The sequence below is a fragment of the Vidua macroura genome, chromosome 3 (genome assembly GCF_024509145.1).
Source record: "Vidua macroura isolate BioBank_ID:100142 chromosome 3, ASM2450914v1, whole genome shotgun sequence".
In the NCBI taxonomy this organism is placed as follows: domain Eukaryota; kingdom Metazoa; phylum Chordata; class Aves; order Passeriformes; family Viduidae; genus Vidua; species Vidua macroura.
In genome coordinates, this window is record NC_071573.1 from 16,276,002 (window position 1) to 16,298,512 (window position 22,511).

A 22,511-nucleotide genomic window follows, 5' to 3' on the forward strand; every position below is an offset into this window, starting at 1 on the left:
GAAGAGCTGTGAGGTCTGTGGTGGTCTGCTAGCAAGAAAAGCTACCCATTCTATGCTAATATCTTTCAAAAAATGGTGCTTCATCAGTTTACAAAAATCAGATTCTCATCCTGTGATCCTAAGTTTTGAAGAGTTGAAATTACTGACTTTCAAACTGGTTACAAAAGGGGGAACGGTTCTTTGCCTATAGTAACCAAAATGTTCTCAAGGATTAAGTTGACTATGGAAATGGTTGGAGTGTTCTCTGCACATTTAAAATGAAAGCAAAATACCATGTCAGTTGATTAGTAATATAAACAGGAACTAATTGCTCCAGTTCAATTGCCTATGGTAAACAAAACACAAATACTTGAAAAACACTACAAATTATAGAAAGTTTTTTTTATCTATTATATTATTTCAAAAGGTGCAACCTACCTGGTTCCTCATTAGTTAAACACAAACAAGGACTGACTACAATTAAATATAAAAGCTTCATGTTACTAATATTAGTCACCTTAAGATACTTACCTGCCTATTCTATGTTTTCACAGGTCTCATTTTCTCTTAGTTTTTCAAGAGCAGTCATAAAGTTATTTCTTTACTTCATTAAAATTATTTTTCCTGCTATTTCCCAACAAAATTCCATTATTTCTTTTCCAGACCTTACACAGCATTTCTGTCAAGAGCTCTTTTTCCAGGTATGAATATATTTTTATATGTATATATATATATATACACACACACACAGAACCCAAGGAAACATAACTTCACAGATTTCATTTTAGTTATAAGCACAGAGTCACAAGCTGAGCTTTGTAATACTTTAAAATACATATTTCAACTATCTGTCAAGTCACAGTGCTGTTACCAAAAGGCATCTCAGACATTAAAAGGGAAGGTCTTAGTTTCATCTACTACCAGCTTTGTACGGTAATCTCTGTAACGAAGAGTATTTGTTTCTGGATCTAGAGCAACAGCGAGCATGTCCTCCATTTCCTCCCGAGTAAAGGGCTCACCTGAAAGACAGCACAGAATAATATTTTATCTTGGTAAGTATCCTTTCAAGGACTGGCAAATTCCACTGCCTTTCCCTTGTAAGGATCTCCTTTTGATTCTCACACAGAGAGGAAAAGGAACAAAACTAAATATCTTACTCCTTCCCTTTTGCCAATATAAGTCCTGTACACCAAGAGAGCCAGTCTAAAAGAAAGGAGACAGAGGATCTGGATCTATCTGTCTGATCTTCTAGTTCACAGACACCAAAACAGCCTGTTCCTCTCTGCCATGGATTTTGAAACAACCACTTTTGTCAGTTTTTCTCCTGGGTACATTAGAATTATTATCTCTCATTTGGCTCTCCTTGCACTTGTATTCACATCATGAAAGACTTCCCGTTTTTCTCTTCAAAGCTGTTGATGGCCTACTTCATCCCTCAGAGAACCAGGTTACCATCTGAGGCTAGATCTTGCACAAAACCTGCACACCCTTTTGAACATGAGGCAGGTGGGCATGAGTCAGCCATGCAAGCAAAACAGGCTCTTCAAGAGATATTGAGGATTACAGAATGTACAACTTAAATCTTGTCTTTGAATCTCTTTGTTTGCATGTGGCTCTAGAATTAAGATCAAGATAATGTAAGAATGAATGAGCACTGAAACCACTGAAACATCTGGAAATCTAAGCTGCAATTTTACAGGACAGCAAAAGACTCACATACTTAGTGAGCACAGAGGTGTGCACAGAATCACAAAATACCCAGACACAACTGAATTACAAATAAGGATAAGAATAAAAATCTCTATTTTATAATATCTGTAAGCAGGCAGATAAATGCTCTTTCCCTGCATCACTGACAAGTGAAATGTCCTAGTTTGCAGCCACTCATGACAGCAATAGCATTGTTTGAAGACAGTGTATCTACTCCTGCAGGTTTTGGCCTGCAGGGTGAGGACCTCAAGGTGCCATATACATATGTAATGCTTTTTACTTAAATACTGATATTACAGAAGTCATGTTACCTTCTTCAGTCAAATGTTTTACCAGGTCCTCTTGGGTAATATATCCACATTTATTCTCATCCAAAGCCTTTAAAGAAAAAGAATAAAACTTGTGGTTTTAAGCTTATTGTATCAAAAAGCAGCAACTTCTTCCCAGCAATTAGATACTTGAATATTTTGTTACAGACCTCAAATGCATGTAGAATAACATCTTCTGGAATAGGTCGGAATCTGAAACCATGGAATCAGAAAAGTTAAGTTACTGTTTGCCAGTGTTCTGAAAAAACTAAACACGAGTACTAAGGGAAAGGGAGGCTTATATTCCATGAGAATTTACTAAGTTTTGTCTATCAAACATTTAATTGCAGCCTGACCTTTTGGAATTGTCCATATATTTAACTCTTACATCTTTTGTTGTACTACTGTTTAATTTCCCTTGTGCTGAGGAGCCAGATTAATGTCATCTGCATGTCTGGGCTGGCTTGGTGGGTTAGTAAGAATCAGCAACAGATGAATCATTCCACAAAGCCAATGCACTGAACAGAAATGGACAAAGCAAGAAAACAAAGTTTTGTCCAGGTAGGCTGGTAACTAGGCAACAGATCACCTAGTGGGACTTGGGCAGCCTAATGAGCTGATGATGAGCAAAGGAGGCTGGTAGCTATAAAAGGTCTGTCACTAACAATTTCAGAGAAAGGGGAGAACTGGGCACGTTTGTGCATGCATATTCATGCTTGATTTTGGAGCAGGAAAGAAAGCTGAGGGCAGCAATGGAGACTTTCCATATCACAGCAGGCTTTCAACAAACCCCCAAAATACTAAAGAGAAGGAGCTGAATCCAGGGAGGTTCTAGCTGCTTGACTGCTTTGTCCAGACCCACCTCAGTCTTTTACTATCTAAAAATCAAATGTGCTAAGAAGAAGCCTTGGATTTTATGATCCAAATCTCATGTACCTTGCTTAAGTGAACTATGGACATGGTGCCCCAGAAGATGAAGTGGGTCTTGACAAGCTTGCACTAGCCTGGGGAAAGCGTGCAGGAGGCATCTGTGTGTGTGTGTGTGTGAGCTTGCATGAAGGGGGTGTGGAGGAGGAGAGCCCAGAGCAGCAAGGCATCATTTTGTGAAAGGGTGAACATCAGTGTGGAGCCACAGCTACTTCATATGTAGAACACCCTCCTACCAAAGGCCCTCTGTGTGCAAAATAACTTGGATTGGAAAAGACTGAGTTTCTCAAAAGCCTTGATTACCATCTTTAAAATGAAAGATAAACTCCTTGTAAGTAATCTTGCTTTAGTGCAAAATGTCAAAATAGCACAAGTCCCTGTGTATGTGCAAAGACTTTTATGCACCTTTGTGACCATTTTAGATCAGCAGTCTTTTAGAGTGCTAATTGTTCAGCTGTACCTGGCAGTCATTTTGAGACACAAATATGAAGCTTGTTTGTACAACTTCTTTAGAACACACTGTAACATTCTGTGTTTCTCAGTAACTGTAACTCACATGTTCAGAGAAAGCAATAGTTATGACCTAAATTTGCATACAAAATATTTCAGAGATACACAAAGCATGTTGAATAGCAATTCTGATTCCAATTAAAAATACAAAAGCTACATATTATCACAATTATGATTATAAGCTGGTATTATTTATATCATCAGTAAAACATAATTTAATGTAGATTAACTAATTTTGAAAAAAAAATCTATACAGCTAATGTAAAATGAGTTTAAATTACAAAGAAGATCTATACTCCTTCCAGTTACATAAAACTTCTGGTTTTCAGAAGCAACCCTGTCAATCTGGAATAAACTACAGACACATAAAATTCACTTTCCATTACCTTCTGTCAAGTAGAACTTCTGTCATCACTGGAAGAAATTTTTCCAGATGAACGAATCCACCCGGTTCTTCTACTTCTATCTAAAAATAAAACTTAAGTGTGGCAGGGTATATGACTCATTAGCAAACTAACCCAAAAACAAGAAAATTGGGGTGATCCCTGCATTAAAATTACAGCATTAGACTTTGAATATTTATATCAGGTCTTTAATATCATATGGCACCATAACATCTGAGTGAAAGGCTTATGATCAAATAGAAAGAGATTCAAGGAAGAGCTAACATCCCAGGGAAATACAGGTCTGCTATCAGACACTTGTAGCAACTCAATATTGCCCTCTTGTGCTTCAAAACCATTCATGCAAAGGAACCGGACACCGAGGAACTGATCTTATCTGCCACAATAACTCAGCAGAGGTTTAAACATTCACACTGAAGTCATACTAGTAAAGTCTATCAGGATCTGGAGCATTCCCAAGCAGTGTAATGTGAACACTCATTATAGCAAACCATGAGCATGTTCCTTTGGCATGATTTTGAACTGTGCCACCCAACATTTTCCCCAGCAGATGCTGGCTTGGACTTTTCCCCAGCAGGATGCTTGGTGCAGCCATTCTGCATAAAGCATTTACCAGGGTGGGCATGAGCTGCTCTGCGCTTGCTGGCTTCAACACTCAAGGATGTTTCTGGGCATATTTAATTGGCTAGCTTGGATGTATCTCCAGTCAAGTTCACCTTAACGATGGAATTTGTTGCTTTCATGTTTCATGATTAAAGAAAGTTGTCAGGGGAAGGACCAGAGAGGCAGGCAGACTGAGTCAGGGCAGACCAAAACAGCCATAAGGCAGCCTATAAAATGCTACCCAAAAAAGCAAACAAATTAGTCCCAAAACACTGGAGACTTCTAGCAGCATTCTCACTGCATTCCTGTACTTCCACAGAAGAAGATAAGCAACATGGTAAAAACTGCTCTCTGTCATTGGGGTGCATCCCTTCCCTGAAAATTTCAAGTTTTGCTCCCAAAAGGAGCCCTGTTAATTGAGCTAGCCTGTTCCTGTCTGTATTGAAACTGGATGCACGCCTTGAGGTCTCACATGGCTGCAGCAACACCTTGCTAGGCCCCCTGAGACACAGCCGAGATTGAAAGAAAACTCAAACAGGCACTGATTTCAAATCTCCTAACAGCCAGGAAAAACTTAGCAAGGAATCTTCCTCCTGGGAGCTGGGTCAGAGCTGGGGCAGTTCCTGATACATCCAGTTGCTTAAATTGAAAGCTACAACTTCTGCTGCATGCTCTTTTCCAGTGTCCTGGAAGGGAGTTGGATGCTAAGAGAAGACAGCCATCACATCTTGCTGATTCAGCGTGGAAACTGGCTTGAAAAAACACATTTTCCCTTCTATTTGATGAGCCTAGCAGAAAGGATCTTCAGCAAGGAAATTAAGATGTTGCGTGCTTAATTCTAAACCAAATGGAACCTTTTACCATTACAGAATCACTTGTTTTGCTGCTTGCTTGATTGAAAAGATGTGACAAAATACCTGGCAAAACTTTGTCCTGGGAGGTGATCAGTAATCTCAGCTTCCTCTTATGTGGAACAAACAGCTTCCATTTCAGAGTCTCTACAGATCCAGCAGCATCCTGAGCAGTTAAAATTAATCTTATTTCTAACACTTCTTACTCTTCCTCATGCTCACTCCTGTTCTACACCTCATTTCTCATTGATGTTTTTCTTTTTCTGTATCTCCTCCTCTTTTCACAGTAACAGTATTAGCTTGTTCAAACTCTGTGAGTTTCACTCTATTTCTTTCCTTTGAGTACATCCACGGTTCTCATAACAACTGTATTGTAGCACCTATTATGTTTTGTATCTCTGTTCTCTCAGCCATAATATTGGGGTACTTGAAACACAAAGAAAAAAAAAACATCTTCCAGAGTTACCAGGCAGAGCACTGTACTGAACTCCAGGCATTGTAGTAACCCTTATGTAAGTTTCCACTATCTCTAGATTTATCATTTAATCTTATCTTTGTAAGTAGGCCTAGAGATATGATATTAAGTACAGAATTGAGTATAAGGCAATATAAGAAACATTATATGATAATTTATAGAGATTACATAATTATATGAAAGCTGTTTTTGCAGATATGAATAACGTGATGGTAGCATGTGCTAGTTTAGCAATAAGGCTAACAGGAAGATGAAATGACAGAGACACAAGTAGTGAGAAACAGAAATGAATCACAGCTCACAATGGGCAACAATACTGGGGAAATAGCTTGGTTACAAACTGACTAACAGACACAATTTTTACCTTATCTAGATTAAGATAAAATGGTATTACCACAGCCAATTACAGTGCCATCTTACATAAATTAAGATATGTGATTATCATAATATATGAAGAGTTACACAAGAAGACAGTGTTCTTCTGGTACTGAACCTATGCCAAAGTTTCATTTACAGGCACCATGAAACATTATTTGCTATTTATTTTCCAGTGAAATGTTCTTTAAGGTTAACCATCACTCTGAATATATTCTTTCTTCTTGTAGTATTTGTACTTTAATATTCTTATAATCAGCATTTTCATACATGTTACACTGTTATATCTCAAGAATCTTCTACCTCATGGCTACATTGTATTGTACTTTTTTTGTATTACTTATCTCACATTTTCAGTAATATTGAAAATTGGGGGAAAAAAAAAAGTCCAATTTCTTCCAGAGGATGAGACAGGCCTTACATTCTCCTGGTTCCCCTGGACTTGAACAGGATTGTCAAAGCATCCCCTTTTCACAAATCTGTATCTTCAGTGAGGAGTTGCACTATTCATTTGCTGTAAAGAAAAGTCACTGTGGGACACTAAAAACATCATCTATATTAAGCACCATCATTTCTCTTCCCATTTTGTCTTGTTTGTCAGTGGGAGCTGAGACAATCTGGTTCTGAGAGTACAGAATCAGAGCAAACAGATTGCAGTATCATGTAAAAAGAGCTTTCTCCTCTAGTGGTTCTTTGCACTTCCTCATCTAAAGCAGCTGCATCATTTTCACAAGACTTAGTGCAAGACTTCTCACACTAAATTCAGATCTACAAGAGGCCAGACAAGCCTAGTGAGGAGAGACTACTACAGCAACTATCCAAATTTTTGTTGGAGCAGGAAGAAAACAGTATGAGATATCAATTCCCAGTATCCTAACCTACACAAGAATAGGAGAAAAATCCTTACCCCACCTCTCAGCTCCAGCACTGTCCACTCCTTAAAGCAGCATGCCCATTTGCAAAAAGAATGTGAAGTCTTTTTCCCACTTCTTTGTCCCGTTTATTAATTACACCATGCCAAGGCACCAGCACAAGATTTTTCTATTACAAGCATGATGTAAGGAGACAAAAATTACTGTAGGAAAAGACTGTGGAGAAATGTAATTAATTTCTTTACCTTACCACTGTATATCACTGGGAGAATGGACCACTAGGTTTTATGATGTTTCATGTCCTGAAGCCTGATTTACAAGTTTAAGCAATCAAATAAGAAAAGATTCTCACCTATAACTCAGAAATCTCAAGACTGAGAAAAACCTCATGAAGGACAAAATGTTGAAAGGTTGCTATAAGACAGCAACAACAGGACCTAGTTCAAAAAATGGCAGGCTTTCCCTCTGGGTATTTTTAGAATCTGATGTTTAATTTTAACACCTGCTCAAGAACTAATTTTTACTACCTAACCCTGCAATGTGTTTCCATGCCATGTCCAATAGAGTGAGATGGTTAGAGTTTGGATATCTGACTGAGGTTTAGGACATTCTTTTTCATCAGTCAGTTTTTCCTCCATTTTCTAAAAATGTCCCTCCACCTTGGCACAGTTTCACAGTCCCCTTTTGGGCAAAAAAGAGTCAAAGACTCCTCATTTTAACCCATCAACATTGTTACCTCATCAGCCTAAAGATTTGCTTCAGGGCAACCTACAAGACTATCTGTCTGCTGGAAACACTTCGATGACACTTCCAACATCTTGGAAAAGAGTTTAGGTTTCCCATTCAGCAAGGCAGAAGGGCCAAACTTCTGCGAGTTGAAGACGGAAAAAAATAAAACAGGTCTAAATATTTACCTTTGCAAGCAGTTCCTGTACTTCTGCCTCATTTGGGAAGCAACCCAGTGACCTGACAATGCAACCAATCTCTCTGAAGGAGAGGAGAGGAGAGGAGAGGAGAGGAGAGGAGAGGAGAGGAGAGGAGAGGAGAGGAGAGGAGAGGAGAGGAGAGGAGAGGAGAGGAGAGGAGAGGAGAGGAGAGGAGAGGAGAGGAGAGGAGAAAGAAAACATCTTTGTTAATAAGTCTGCAATACAAGACTGTTGAGAATACAGATACCAATTCAGAGCTTGCATATAGGAGTGTGCACATAAAGGCACACAAGAAAATCTATGTCTCAGTAAGCAATGTCTACTTTTTCAGGCATAAAATATTCTGAAGCTCCTTGAAATGGTTCTTGCAATTTCCCTAAAAAATTCTTTACTATTGTTTTGCACTGTACTGTGTGCAAGTTAGTTTTACGTTGCTGTTCTCTAATTGTAATGCTTATTTTCAGTAAAGTCTATATATCTGTAGTTAACAAATCACTTGAAAATCTACTGAGATGCAAAGTAACAAATAAAACACATACTTCCATTAAATGATATAAAGATACAAATTCTAACTGCATTAAAGAACAATTACAAAAGCTGAGGAAGAAGGCAGCCCTGCTATGTCCATGCTGTGCTCTCAGAGAGTCAAACAGAGTGACAAAGTGGCTTATCACCACTCTGTTTATGCTGTAAATATATTCATAGCTTGCATTTACTGCTGAACCTCGTGCAGCTGTTCTGAGGCTCTAAATAAAATTCTGACCAAACTGGCAATGCCTCAAAGTAGTCTAAGATGAATAACATCACAGACTAGAAACAAAATTATTGTAAGGCTGTAATAAAGCTTTAATGAGACTTATGGTATGATTAAAAAAAAAAAAACCAAACCACAGAAGCATTAATATAGCTTGTGATTTACAATTCAATTCAACAACACAGAACTTTAAGTACATTTGAATATCTATTCACAGTGCTGGTGGTTCTCATGATCCAAACCTCTGTGGTTCCTTCATCTTGACCACTGGTAAATTTTTCCATTTTGTGCAAAAATCAGATTGCCTAATAAAAATGGTAGATACAAGGAGGAATGATTCTTGTAAAATCTTCTTACAACAGTAAGGCCCTGAATGCAGCACACCAAGCATATGCAAAATTATAAGTCTATGACCTCCTCAGACTGGTCCCGAGGAGTTCCCATTCTGACTGAAAACATGTGAGAAGCACTACAATAGACAAAAGAGAGAAAAAGGCTGGCTGCACAAAACTAGTTACAGAGCAAAACCAAATCCCACATATCCATGTGTTATTAAATGAAGCCATCTACTCAAATGACCCGGGGTGTGAATGGCCAATGGCCTCAGGGAGGTCACTCATTTAGACACAATCCTTGTCCATAACCTTGCTTCTAGTATGTAAAATATTGCATTTGTTGTTCTCACTCCTGCACTCCCTCATATTTTCCAGCTACTTGTAACTATTCCCTGCCTCCACCAGAGCAACATCCAACACAAATCCTGCCTCCTTGTTGTCCCACACTGTTTCTGCTCTCACAGACTGCCAGGGATGGGAATGCTGCCATCACCCTCCTGCCTCACTTCACTCACACCCAGCAGAACTGTGATGTGACTGAGGTAAGTCAGACCCTAGAAGAGTCTGCAAAATCTGGCACTGCTGGATGCTCTATCTGGCAGTCTGCCTGCATGCCAGCACGAGGATTTTGCTTGAAGTGCTTGTGGTAAAAAAAAAGTCAGGACCCATTTGGTAATACCATGAAGTTTAAAGGACCTGATAGGAAACTATTTTGCTCCCGGCCCCTTCCTCTCACTTAGTTCAGCAGCTGCAGTTTCTACTGTGTAGTTACTAGAATACAAAAATGATAGTTAAAATCAAGGTTATGATCATACAAGTTTTGTAACACAGATGCAATGAAAAGTTTGGGTCATGGTTTTCACCTTATATATAACACTTTCAATGACAAGATTTGCAATATCACCAAAGTCCTTGACTGAGGGACATGAAATATGCATGAAAAAATACCATCTTCCTAGTGCTTAATTTCTCACTAATTTGTACTAAGAGTCATGGAATACCAGTGTTAGCTTGTCAAACCAGTATCATTTTCCATTCTTCACGGATATCTGATATTTCAGGCATTAACACTGATACAGCTACAATTGTGGTTAAGAATTGTGCTGTGCTGCCACCTTCTGATACAAGATAATCAGCCATTAATAATCCCATTTGTGATACAGCCCTGCAATATGACCCTAGGAATAATTAGACAATAAGTTTTTGTTCATTGTCTGTATCTGTACTACACAAAAATTAATGTGAAATTGTGCATTTACTACATTAAATAGACTTTTGGATGTCCCCTGTTTGAATGAATACATTTTTAAAAGAGTCTACTTGTATCATTTCATTGTTGTAACATGCTCCCAAGCTGTATATCTATATATAATGGAGTGAAAAGTGGAGAAAATTCTACAGCTGTCTAGCCAAGACTGCAGATGCAAACGACAAACAAGCAAGCAGGGAGTATGCCATGATGCAGTGAGGGCTGGGGGTGGTACTGCTGGGGGCTCTGCCCCGGGCTGGGCAGCCAGGGCCCATCCTACTGCCCAGCCAGGAGCAGGGCACCAGGGGGCACTGGGGGAGTCCCAGCCCCGGGCATCAGGCTCCTCCCTGGGCACAGACCAAGAGATTTAAGAGATCACTCTCCCTTGCAGAGCCCTACGGACGAGGGAACAGCAACTATACTGAGTATGGAGACATATCCTGATATCTTCCCCATCGGGTATAGCTGAAAAACCATTACTTCTATGAAATACCTGCAATTTCTTATATTCAGAGTCATTTGTAAACATGCATTGCTACAACCATCACATAAATATTTTGCACCTCCTTTTCCTCTCTGTAATATAGAAAAGCTGTTCGGAACATTCAAATAAGTTTTCCAATTTGTCTTCATGCAGAATGTCTAATGACAACAATTTCACAAGTTCTCACACTCCATTGTAGTGTTTCTACTCAATAACTGATTTATAATTAAAATTATATTCTTTTGAAAATAGTAATTGTAAATATGAAAAACTACTCCAGTAAACTTTCATGACAACAGTTTATAACCTCAGAACCTGCTCCGTCAGACATAAACATGTGGTTTATGCATTTTATAACATAAGTTATATGTGTATGAATGTTTATGTTAAAATTAAGTTCAAGTAGCACTGTCAAATATTCAAACTTCAAAAATACCAGAATTAAAAGCATCCAGGAATTTTTAGGCATCCATCCAAGGTCAATCCACTACAAACATACTTGTCCAAACAGGGCCAAAAGAACTGTTTCTATGACATTTTCTGGTAAAGCAGATGCCAGTTTAGGGAGCTGTTTATCTCTGCTGAGATTCTGTAATATATTTGTGAATATATTTACAAACCTGACATCCACAGTTTTATTGGCTTCGCGGTCAAACACCTCAAAAGCTTCTGTAATCTTTTTCTCAATTTCAGCAACTAGGCCATCTGCAAAAAGAAACATAAGAAAAAGAATGATTCACTGAGCTGTTACAACTAATATATTTCCAATTTGAGACTTATGACAGCAGAAACACCAAAACTGATAAAGAGCAGACAGGAAAGGTACTTTGAAAAAGCAGAAGTTATGAAAAACCTCCACTCTAAATGCAGGATCTGTCATTTATATTAGTAATATTGCCTTGCTCTGGCTCTGCAGCTACATCAAGTCTGCTGGCAATGGTATGCCTCAGCTGTATGAACACACAGCTGCCCGGGTGGGGACCCTGCCCAGAGAGTGCCACAGCTCACCCTGGACCACAAGCCTGAGCCCTTCCTGGCTGCCAATGTGCCAGTGGAAGGAGCAAAGCAAACATTGGCCCACACTTGCCCTGAGATGGGGCTGAGTCACTTCATCCAGATTCCTGCATCCAGGAAAACATAAGTGCTCTCATGTCCACTCAGTTAGTCATAATGTATGAAAAGCTGAGAACCAGGGATAAAGAGATAAAATGTAGAAGATCTGTGCACAGTGAATATGGCTCATGGTAAATAATTCATAGAAAGAGTTTGGAAAGGAAGGACAAACTCAGCAAAGGAGAAGGAGTAATTTGCTGCATTTGCTTTTTGTATCTCAATCTCAAAGAATGGGGAAAGAAGAACCACAAGTTATCACAGATATATCTCATGTAAGCCAGAAATTGCATTCTTGGGGCAAGCTAAGAACCAGGAAATAAATTCTGAAGAAAAAAATATGAGGGGAATGGGTCTATCTCAAAAGGAAACCAGGGTGAAAAAAACAGCGAACTGGTAGCCCATTTATTGTTATTGTTATTTGACTCCAAATGACAGAATATAGGAAGCAAAGTGACATGAAGTTGACTTCTTGGTCCCTGTGGCTAAATACAGCCCCAAACTCTGTTTTGCAGCCCAGGAGACAGAATTTCTTAAGCTAGCCCCCAAGCCTCCACAGAGATTCCAGAGGGAAAATCTGAATGACAGCCAAATTGAGATTAGTATGAGGGAGACTTGTTTTCTCATTTTCATACTTGTCTTTTCTATTTTCAATATAATAAGTAAAACAAAACTCTCCTCTAGTAGACAATATATTTCCTTCTTTAGCTGATGTGGCATTAAGTGCTGTTGAGCAGCTCAGGCTAACATCAAGCCACCAGATCTGTTTTCCACAGGCATAACAATTTTATACCTAGTTTTCTACAATCCCAATAGTTTGGAAACCCCTGGGGCTGTAGTGTGCAATCATTTTTTTCATTTGCTTTCTTGCGTTCATGAGAGAAATGTCATTTTGCTGACAAAGGGTATCAGAACTGAACATAGCTGAATGATACATTGGCTTTGTGATCTCCCTCTCTTTATCTCAACCCATGAGCTTTTTTATTGTGGTTTTTCCCCCTCTGCAGCTGAGGAGGGTAGAGAGAGGCTGCATAGGGTGCCTGGCAGCTGACCAAGGTCAGCCCAACACTGGCTACAAGCACTTCAATACAGCAGTGGATTGACCCAGATATAAGGAACCTCTGCAAGTAGAAGAAAGGTGCATCCCCTCATAAAGCTACAGCTGCCTGCTGCTTTCCATCTGTATTTAGTACTGAAGTCCCCAGAGGACAGACAAAGAGAAGATAAGTAGGAACATATCCTGTATTCCTCTCCCTAACTTTATGCCCCAATGGAAGCATGGGCAGGTATGTGTGTGATGGATTAGAGACTGGAGCTCCTTGAAGATGAGGAGTCCTGTGCAGTCCCCAAGCACAGGACAAACCGTACCCTTTTCACAGCCTGACAATAATGCCTACTTTGCCTATGCACCAGTAAAATCCACATTTAATTATTAAAAAAAAAAAACCATAGTTAAATCTAAGTGGACCTGATTCCTGGTAGAAAAGTCCCTAAAGACTCTCAAAGTACTAAATTTGGTGGGGTTTTGTTTTCTGGTTATTTCAAAGAGTCTTGCATCATGTCTCCCATGTAAGACTCAGAGTTTAGTTCTTGACATCAGGCATTTCAATTGTACACTACAACTTATAATAGAGAAACATTTAAGGAATATTTATAGCTGTCTATTCTTGGCATGGTATATGAGACTTGTGTAGAAATAAAAATTAGCCAAGAGAAGGCAGGGAGAGATCTTAAGTGCTGGTACTCTGTAAGCATCCAGCCTTCCCAAGCTCTTTTCCATGAAGATAGTATACTTGAATCTTACCTTCTGAAAAGGTCTGATAAAGAAAAGTCCTGAAATGAGATGAACTTGATTTAACCTAGGTACCAGATAATCTATATGTCTTCCAAGAACTGAGAGGAAGTCTGACTAAGAGCCATATCCCTGGAAGAAAACATAATATACTGTTGTCCTCTCAAAGACTCTCTGTAAGATGAGTAAACACGTAATAAGCTACTGGCTAAATTTGTTGTCTTTCCTCCAGGAATAAAAGCCAAAGATGTTCAACATAGCTCAGGTTGGCAAAGCTGTTTATCTGGAAAATTCTACTATTCACTCTAAACCTCTCTTTGTGAGGGAAAAGTACAAGGATTCCAACTCCGGGATAAGAAATGGGTTAAGTTTTAAAATTATTGATTCAAGAGGGGCATCAAGAGATCAGACACACAGTTAACTCAGTGGATGTGGTGCTTTAATGTACTGAAATTGTTCTGTACAAGGAGACTCTCCACCACGGGTAGATCAATGAAAGTTTCATGGACAATGTTCTAGCAGTCTTTCAGAACAGGAATACCTACACTCTGACAGAAAAAGATTTCACTCACTTATTCTACTAACTAGAAAAACAATATACAGTGTCAAGGATAGAATTATCTAATTTCTTGTAATCGTTTAAATAAATAAACATTGAAATATAGCATGCCAAAAAGGATTCCAATAACTACATCTATTTATTCACTCAAAGAAATCCTGTAGGTATGATGTATTATTTCAATTTTTATGCTGTTGAAATGCTTGAGATACTTGTCAATGTTGTCCCATCCTAATTTATTTTCCTACCATGTATGCAATAAGAAGAAAAAATGTCTTAAAATCTATTTCTCAAATACATTAACTGAAAATGTGTTCACCAGCAGGTTTTCTTTCCTATACTATCCTTTGCTATTTTCCCTTTTTTTTAGTGTGAACTAGATAAAACTCTCAATGCTGCCAGTTAAGTCAGACTGACAGAGAGCTGGAACTCCCAAGTCAATTCTGATGATTCTTGCAAAATGCATTGTTCCTCTTCAGTTTGTCCAGAGTGTTCCCTAGCACTCTTAGGCCCATTTGAAGCCAGCCCTTAGGCAGAATACCTGCTTCAGTTGTGACATTTCTTCTTCAAAGACCACACTTTCAGCCTTTGTAGGGAACAAAAACCACTTAGCTAGATGTGGCTCTGCCAGACTCTTGAGTAATGACAATTTTTAAAAGGGATTTCTAGTTGATACAATTTGCTAGATTCTACCATTCACTTAATGTATTAGCTTGCTTTTTTTCCTTCCTAGGGGCCTGTTGCTCTGATGGTTCAGAAAGCCAACCCTTTCTTTCACTAAAGAGAAAAAATGAGTTATCATAAGAGATAGTCCAGCATTAAACAACCACTAAAATGCTGGGGAGCAGCATCTGTTTGTTGCTCACAGGAAAAGATTTAGTCCCAATGCATCCTGATGAACTATTTACATAATGAAACATTTTTAAACTCTTTTTATGCTACTTAAAAGAGTAAAATTAAGGGTTGATTTGTAGAAGTACCAGTGGACTTGATTTTATTACTTCGTGTTACTGCACACACCTGAAACATTAGTCTTTACAAACATTAATTTAGGTGTGTTTTAATAAATTTTATATTTAAGCTCCTATATGCATGTAGATATCTTATTAATTATTAATTACTCCATCCTCTTTCCATGGTACCATGCTGTGGCTACAGGCAGATGTGAGGAAGCCCCTGAGGTCTCTGCCGACAGGAACCCTTTCTCATGTGGGCCTGCCTTGTGGAACTTGTCAGTCTGAAGGGACAAGAGACACAACCAGGCAAACCCAACTCAGTGACAGTTTCAGAATCATTTACATGTTGCTATTCCAGTGTTATTTAAAGTGCTGTTATCAACAACTCTTTTGTAGATTTCCCCATCCAGTAACTAGGGCTTATCAGCTGGAAGTACAGAATCTTACCAGTGGCTTTATACTCCAACACCATTCCTCTCTTATCCACTAGCCATTATTTCAACCAAAAAAGTAGGCAGCAACCTTGGTCCTGTCAGCTGAATTGGGAATGAGATACAAAGACTGTCATGAAGAAAAAGGAACATTGTTAAGAAGGTAGTGGACACGAGAGAGGATGTGGCTGTGCAGGAAGCCACATGAAAAAATGTGCATCTTTAAATCCATTACAATCCGCACTCAACTTCTGTCAGCATTCTACTTCTGCTCACAGACGCAACTTCTTGTTTTTAACTACCCTCTCCACTCCACTCCAACACTTCCATAAGGCTCCTATGACCACTCCTGGCATGCTTTTAGGATGAAAGAGAGCAGACTAAAAACCAAAATAAATTTGCCCTTGATGTTTGCAGACACTGTTTCACATGACCTCTCCCAGAATCCTTCCCAAAACCACAAATGGAAATAGGGGCATAAGAACTGGGGAGGGGGGGAAACAAAAACAAAAACAACAAAAAAACCAAACACCTCCAAAACTGAAAGAAGTTCTAATGAGAAGAAAGGTACAATGTATATTTGCTCAAATATAAAGAATAAAAACAGCAAGAGACTTCACAATGCAAACTCTGAGGAGGTTATCAATGAACTCTTATGAGATCTAATCAGGCTTTTAACCAAGTTCTAACTGGACCATCACCTTGGTCAGGATATTCAAAAGCTGTCACAATACTCAACACCACCTGTACAGGTGAATTTTCAAACACTCTCAAATAAGCTCATCAGTTTTATCAAGGCATTGTGTCTCCAGAATAAAAAGGGAAAGCCAGTGTGGTCTCATAACACGAATTATTGTTGATGATATCAGCATTCTACCACAAACATTTGGGTTGAATTCATATGAAGTGTGGAGAGCTTGGCTGACATAAAAATAACTCAGAAATCTTGCCCCACCCCAAAGAAGAAAACCTTACAGCATTTAACTAATACTATTTTAAGGAAATCACTGAGGAACAGGAACATGGAGAAAACCATCCTGAGGCCACTTGAATCTGACTTATTGGCAAGATCCTTCTGCTCCATAAAGGAAAAGGCATGCATTAAGTTTTCTCTTAATGACCTTCTCAATTCCTTCTCAGAGGAAGCTAAACGTACAGTCAGCCTAATATGCTGAACCAGCAATTGTAGGCCATGCTCTAAAAATATCAAGGTAAGAGAAATATTGTCTTCTCTACTCTGTACCTGCAGTAGTATGTATGATATTGATATATTAGGTATCAGAAAAGAAAGAAACAATAGGATTAAGCTGCAAGCTTGCAGAATACACAATGTTGTTTCGTTGTGTCTTGTGATACATAATTAAGTAATTAAGATATGTTATCAGTGAAGAGTCTGCATTCTAAAAGGACAAATCAGGAAGATTTTGAGGAAAAACAAGAGGTTTATGGAGCTTGATTCATCCGAATAAGGAATAAACCTATTCCTGAATGGCAATCTAAGGAAAACAGATTGATGCAAAGTATTGATGGCACCAATGGGAAATAACAGCAACAGTATGTCACCTGAGTTTTGACATTCGGATTATGTGAAGAGATAATGCACGTAGCTTTGTGAAATTTCATATACATCAGTTCCCAAGAATTGACCAAGCTGGTGTCTTCACTGCCTGTAGCACCTTCGTCAGCTTGGGGATGCAAGCTATGGCCTGCAGACTCCAGAGAGGGATAATGCTTTCTCTCCTACATAAGAAGCATCCCATGTTATCACAGATTATACTCAGGCATTCTGAATTTTAGTCTGTGTGAAAAAAAAGAAGCTTAACTGGTTTACACAGAGGTCGCTTTCAAACATTCCTAAAGGAGCAAAAATGACATCTCAGGAACAGCAAAAGCTTTTTCTTTCATGTTTTTCAGAATTGTTGAGAACTAGCCAGGTCATTGCTCCCCATTGCTTATGTTTGTCACAGCATACATCACGTGGTATCCAGATGAGAAGCAAAGCCCATCACCAGTGTGAATCAACAAAACCAAAATCCCACACCCATCACTGTGAATGGAACAACCTTGGACCAAGAGCATCACCTCACGCTGTTGTCACACCTCTTCCCCTAATGGCAGTACAAGTGAGAGCTGCAAAGTTACCTGGTTGTTTCCACCACAGTAACTGCCTTATGGAAAACTAACAGAGGAAAAAAAATAAGGGATTACATTTAGAAACAGAGAGACAGGAGGGAACCTTCAGAGTGGAGCAATCAGAATGATCTTTGCACAGCCCCATGGCACCTGGTGTGAACAACCATTAAAAAACCTTCCAACAGCAAATAGACTTTTTAAAAAATCAGGTAAATAATTTGATGTCTGATATTAAAATACAGGCTGTCAGTTTGATTAAGGCTGTGGAAAAATTAACTGCAAAAGCTACTTCATCTTCTGACAGAAAAATATTAAACACAGTTTTTCCTTTTGTCTTCTTTATATAAGATAATTGTAACATGGGCAAAATGCTGATGTAAAAAGAAAGCACTGTCTTGACTCCACTTTTGGCTACAAAAATGAAATTATTTTATAGAATTCTGATAGCAATAAAAAATTAAGAGTTCAGACCAAGCACAATGGAAATATCTGTACTTCCTTTAGAAGTATACAAACTCATTAAATCATTATAAAGCAATTGTGCATGTCAACCTTGAAGTTTAAAAATGTAATAATACATCAATTTGTAAAATATATCTAGTTTGTGGTAGTCATTTGGTAGCAACTACTGAAGTTACAAGCTGCCAGTAACTTTTTACCCAATGAAGCAAGATATTCTGAATACTACCCTGGATTTTGACTGTTCAGTAGATGGCATTTTAAATGCCATGGCATTCTAATCTACCACAGATTCAGATGTTTCAATACATGTGGGAACCAAAATTAACAAAATTAATGGAGCAATTAACAACTCATTCAACTGCTGAGAAACAAAGTATAGAAACTATTGCTGCCTTGATAAGCAGTCAAGCTTCTAACTGCACAAAAAATTCTTAAACTACTTGACATTGTAACATAGAACAAAAGAGGACATGAAGAATGCCACATCAAGCAGGGAAGGAAGCCATAGTCAGTGTATTGCATCACCTAGAATTTCCAAAGGTGTTCAAACCCATAATTCACACTACCTCTAAACACAGTTCATACTAAAACGTCGCTGATTTGAAAGGGAATATCCACCATTGACAAAGTTCCTGTCCCAGTTATCTCTCCCCAAAGGTGCTGGACAATCCTGTCTACTGCTCTCCCTTCTGAATCAGACACGATTGTTCATCAGCAGGAAAAATATTTCTTTCCCTCATGGTACACATTCTTGTTGGTTATCAAGCCCACTTTAATGATGCCACTTCTGGCTGCTCCTGCAAGATACCATTGTTTTCCCTGGCCTGTGCTGGGCAGACTGGGCCCACAGCAGTTCACAGAGATCACTCTGTAGCCTCAGTCCTTGATCATTCATACCTGTCTGCCCTGAGTCATTATGATATAACACCTCCAAACAGCTGCTCTATCAAACTTGACTCCCACATCCTGACCAGGATCCCGTTTGCTCCCTCTGTCCTCAGCCTGCATTTCTCAGTTCTGCATTTCTTGAAGCCAGGGGATGCAAAGTATGTCAGCATGAAGCCCCAGTGGGTACTACAACCACTGCCTGGGCTTTCTACAGGTAATGCCTTTGCCTATGAGAATGGAGACGGGCAAAATATAAGGGATACCCTTGCTACTTCTGCAAATTCCTCAAGAGATACTTGCTCCAAAACAAAATTGTCTGTATATTGGAGAGGACCAATAAACCATAATTTTCAGTACCTTTGGTTCTCTTTGTGTGCCTGCTCTACAGACAAGGGGAAGAAAATCCTTTCTTCCTGCTGCTCAAAGAGTTCCTGAGTACCTTGTTGGTGAGGGCAAGCTCAATCTACACAGTCCTGGAAACTACACTACAGGGAAAAATCATTCCCCTGTAGGCAGTTAGTCTGAGTGATGCACCACAGGTGCATCACTCAGATGTAACTATCACATAGATATAACTATCCATGCACCTCATGTTTTCCAGGAAAAGCTCAGCAAAATATGCCTTGATGTTTTCCTGTATGCAATCTGTGTAGACATGCTATATTTGCATATATATCTATAGATACTGAACCATCATTCTTCATAAGCATCAGCAGAGAAGCCTGCAATCCTGGGAAATTATCAAGGAATACTACCTGCCTGTACTATTATGGAGTTCAGTCTTCTCAAACCTGAAGCACTGAGGTTTGATGAGTGAGTAGGTTTTTTTGTGGTGTTTTTTTTTGTTGGTTTTTTGTTTTTGTTTGTTTGTTTGTTTGGGGGGGGTTGTTGTTGTTGTTTTTTTTTGCCAGGTGGATGTTCTTTGTTATGGGGTGTTTTTTGGTTTGGTTTGGTTTGGTTTTGGTTTTGTTTGTTTGGTAGGATAATATGGAAGGAGTCTTTTCTACTTGCACTTCACAGAATGAATTTGTGATTTGATCCACATCTGCCAAAAATAAGAAATGGAGGTGCAGTGGCTGGCTTATTGGTATGGCCATGCATCTGGGATGCAGCATGCATCATGTTCCAGGTCAAAGCAATTAAGATGACACAGACTCTGGAGGGGATTCCTGAGCTGCCACAAGCCCAGGCAGTGGTCCATAGCAACACCTAGCCGAGATGGGCTAGCCCAGGTCTTGAAAGTGTGTAGGCTGGGGCCAACTGGCCTACAGCTCCAGGTTCTCCTGCTGATTTAAGTGTTCTGGTCCTACCAGCATGTCCAGGAAAATAAAAAAAAAAAACAGAAAAGTTGGCCCACTGGCAATTAAAATTACAAGACATTCTGACACATTTTCTAATGAGTAATTTTTAAGCTGTTCTAGAACATTCTTTTTACATCTACAAGGAAAATGTTCCAGTGGAGGTAATCATCCATTACTTTGCTGGTGACAGTGGGCAGAAACCTTTCCACCAGAAAATGTAATGCAAGTTGGATTCCCACATATGCGGCTGCACAGGCAGGTTTTCTGCGCTTTGTTTTGACCAGCCAGGATTGCACTGGGCAGGGAGATTATTGTGATTGCCTCCTTTAAGTAGCATGAAGTGCAAAATACCCAGCCTTTCTCCAGCTCCAATTTACTGTTGCTCTGCTCCTGCTCCTTGGTGCTGCACCTCCTGTCATCCCCCATGATCCCTTGCTGGGGGTACCACAGCTCGTGCCCAGTGACAAGCACCTTGCTGTGTCATTTCAAAGCTCTCTTGCACCTTTCCCTATAGCTACAGCTTAAAGACTTTTATCACCATGAGTACAAAATCTTTCTGAGCTCTGAAATACTCAACAGTGAGACCTAATGCTCTGACCTGATCTTCTTAAGCACCCTATTCCTTGTGTCCTGACCCACTGTCACCTCACCCCTGATGGAAATAGTGCAGGGTCATGCTGTGAACTATAACATACATCTTATTGTCTATACCCTCTGGAGAATACATAACACTGGGAAATAGAAGGAATGCATGTAGTGGCTGCTCTGCGTAAGCTCAAACCTCAAATAAAAATTAGGGATAATCTCCTAGAGCTTGAATGAATCTGGAGTCACCACTACTTACAGCAGAAACACTTGGCAGTCCTCCTGAGCATCTTTCGTAATACAACAGCACCTACCCTTGCCCTGGGGATTTCTCTCTTCCCAGACTTCACACAAGTCTGCTTGCCCACACTTTCTGCATTTGTTGTTGCAGAGTCCTTGAAGAAAAGCCAGTTTCTTCTTTTCTCACCTTAGTATTTGGTCAAATGTTGGAACAGATTTTTTTTTTTTCCTCAAGCCCATTTAGCCTTTTTGCACTTCTTGGAAGAAAGTTTGATGACATGGGCCTCAAGACCCTGTGATGGGAAAGTTACAGTGGTATTACAGGACAGAAAAAGCTACTGACTCATGGATTACAGTGACACACATTTTCATTTGATAAGCTATCAAACTTTTTATGCCAGAAGTAGCTGTAACATTTTTAAAGCAACAATAGAGGCATAGCATGAAATGTTCCACTGCAGCTCGCAGGACCTGGCCCTGCCTGTCTTCCCAAGCAGTCAGCCATACCCACACTGCTTGTTTCACAGGCCTCACAACTGTTGCAGATTATTACTTCGGAAGCAGCACGCAATAAGGACTCTTAAGAAGAATCATGTATCCAAATTGGATCTAATTGGTCTCAATTATGACCTGAATTTCAGCCAGCAAAGCACAGCATCATTTTGCAGCTAGTCAACTACCAGCTAAGTCTGACTGCACAAAGCCTGGAGTCATTTGCATAGGTCCAGCTCTAACAGAAAAGCTCTCCTGCTACCTGGTATCCACAGACAAGTTGCCAAGAAGTTGCTATTGCACGCAGCCAACACTGAGGGCAGTGAAACAGCATGCTTTGTCACACTAACTTGCAGAATGATGGGGGAAATCCTTTTAATACAAAAGATCTTCTCTTGAAGAGATGTGGAGCAGATGATGTGGAGATGTGCCTCCAGTCATCCAAAGAAAGCAAGGAAGTCCAATCTTTGCATAGATCTGGATTGCTTTCTGCACACCTGTGATTCATAGGTAATATGAAATGATTATCTTATACTTCATGATGCTATCCTTCCTTCAGTGAAGTGAAAGAAATCTCAGTGCTTGACATTAGTTAGCCTAATGTCAAGGATAACGGTGATACTTTTTTAAAGTCAATAATGTATAACAGTGATACTTTTTTTAAGTCAACACCAGCATGCAGTGTCCCTTTTCACAAGGCAGAGATAAACTCGGCATAAATCTCCATTAGGAATGTCTCACACATCCCTGAAATCACAACTTTGGCAGTTGCACCAGCCAGCACTCTTGTGGCAGCTCAG

General features: G+C 39.4%; 1 protein-coding gene across 1 annotated transcript in view; it reads right to left on the minus strand.

Moving 5' to 3' along the window:
* Positions 1–738: 738 nt before the first annotated feature.
* EFCAB2 (EF-hand calcium binding domain 2) overlaps positions 739–22,511 on the minus strand; it is a 28,848-nt gene continuing 7,075 nt past the window's right edge. Inside the window, exons 3-8 of the mRNA XM_053972408.1 lie at positions 11,383–11,467; positions 7,929–8,001; positions 3,821–3,900; positions 2,168–2,210; positions 2,001–2,067; positions 739–998 (exon numbers count right to left, since the gene is read on the minus strand). Of these exons, the coding sequence (XP_053828383.1) occupies positions 862–998; positions 2,001–2,067; positions 2,168–2,210; positions 3,821–3,900; positions 7,929–8,001; positions 11,383–11,467 (485 nt within the window). The 3' untranslated portion in view covers positions 739–861. The remainder of the gene's footprint in view (positions 999–2,000; positions 2,068–2,167; positions 2,211–3,820; positions 3,901–7,928; positions 8,002–11,382; positions 11,468–22,511) is intronic.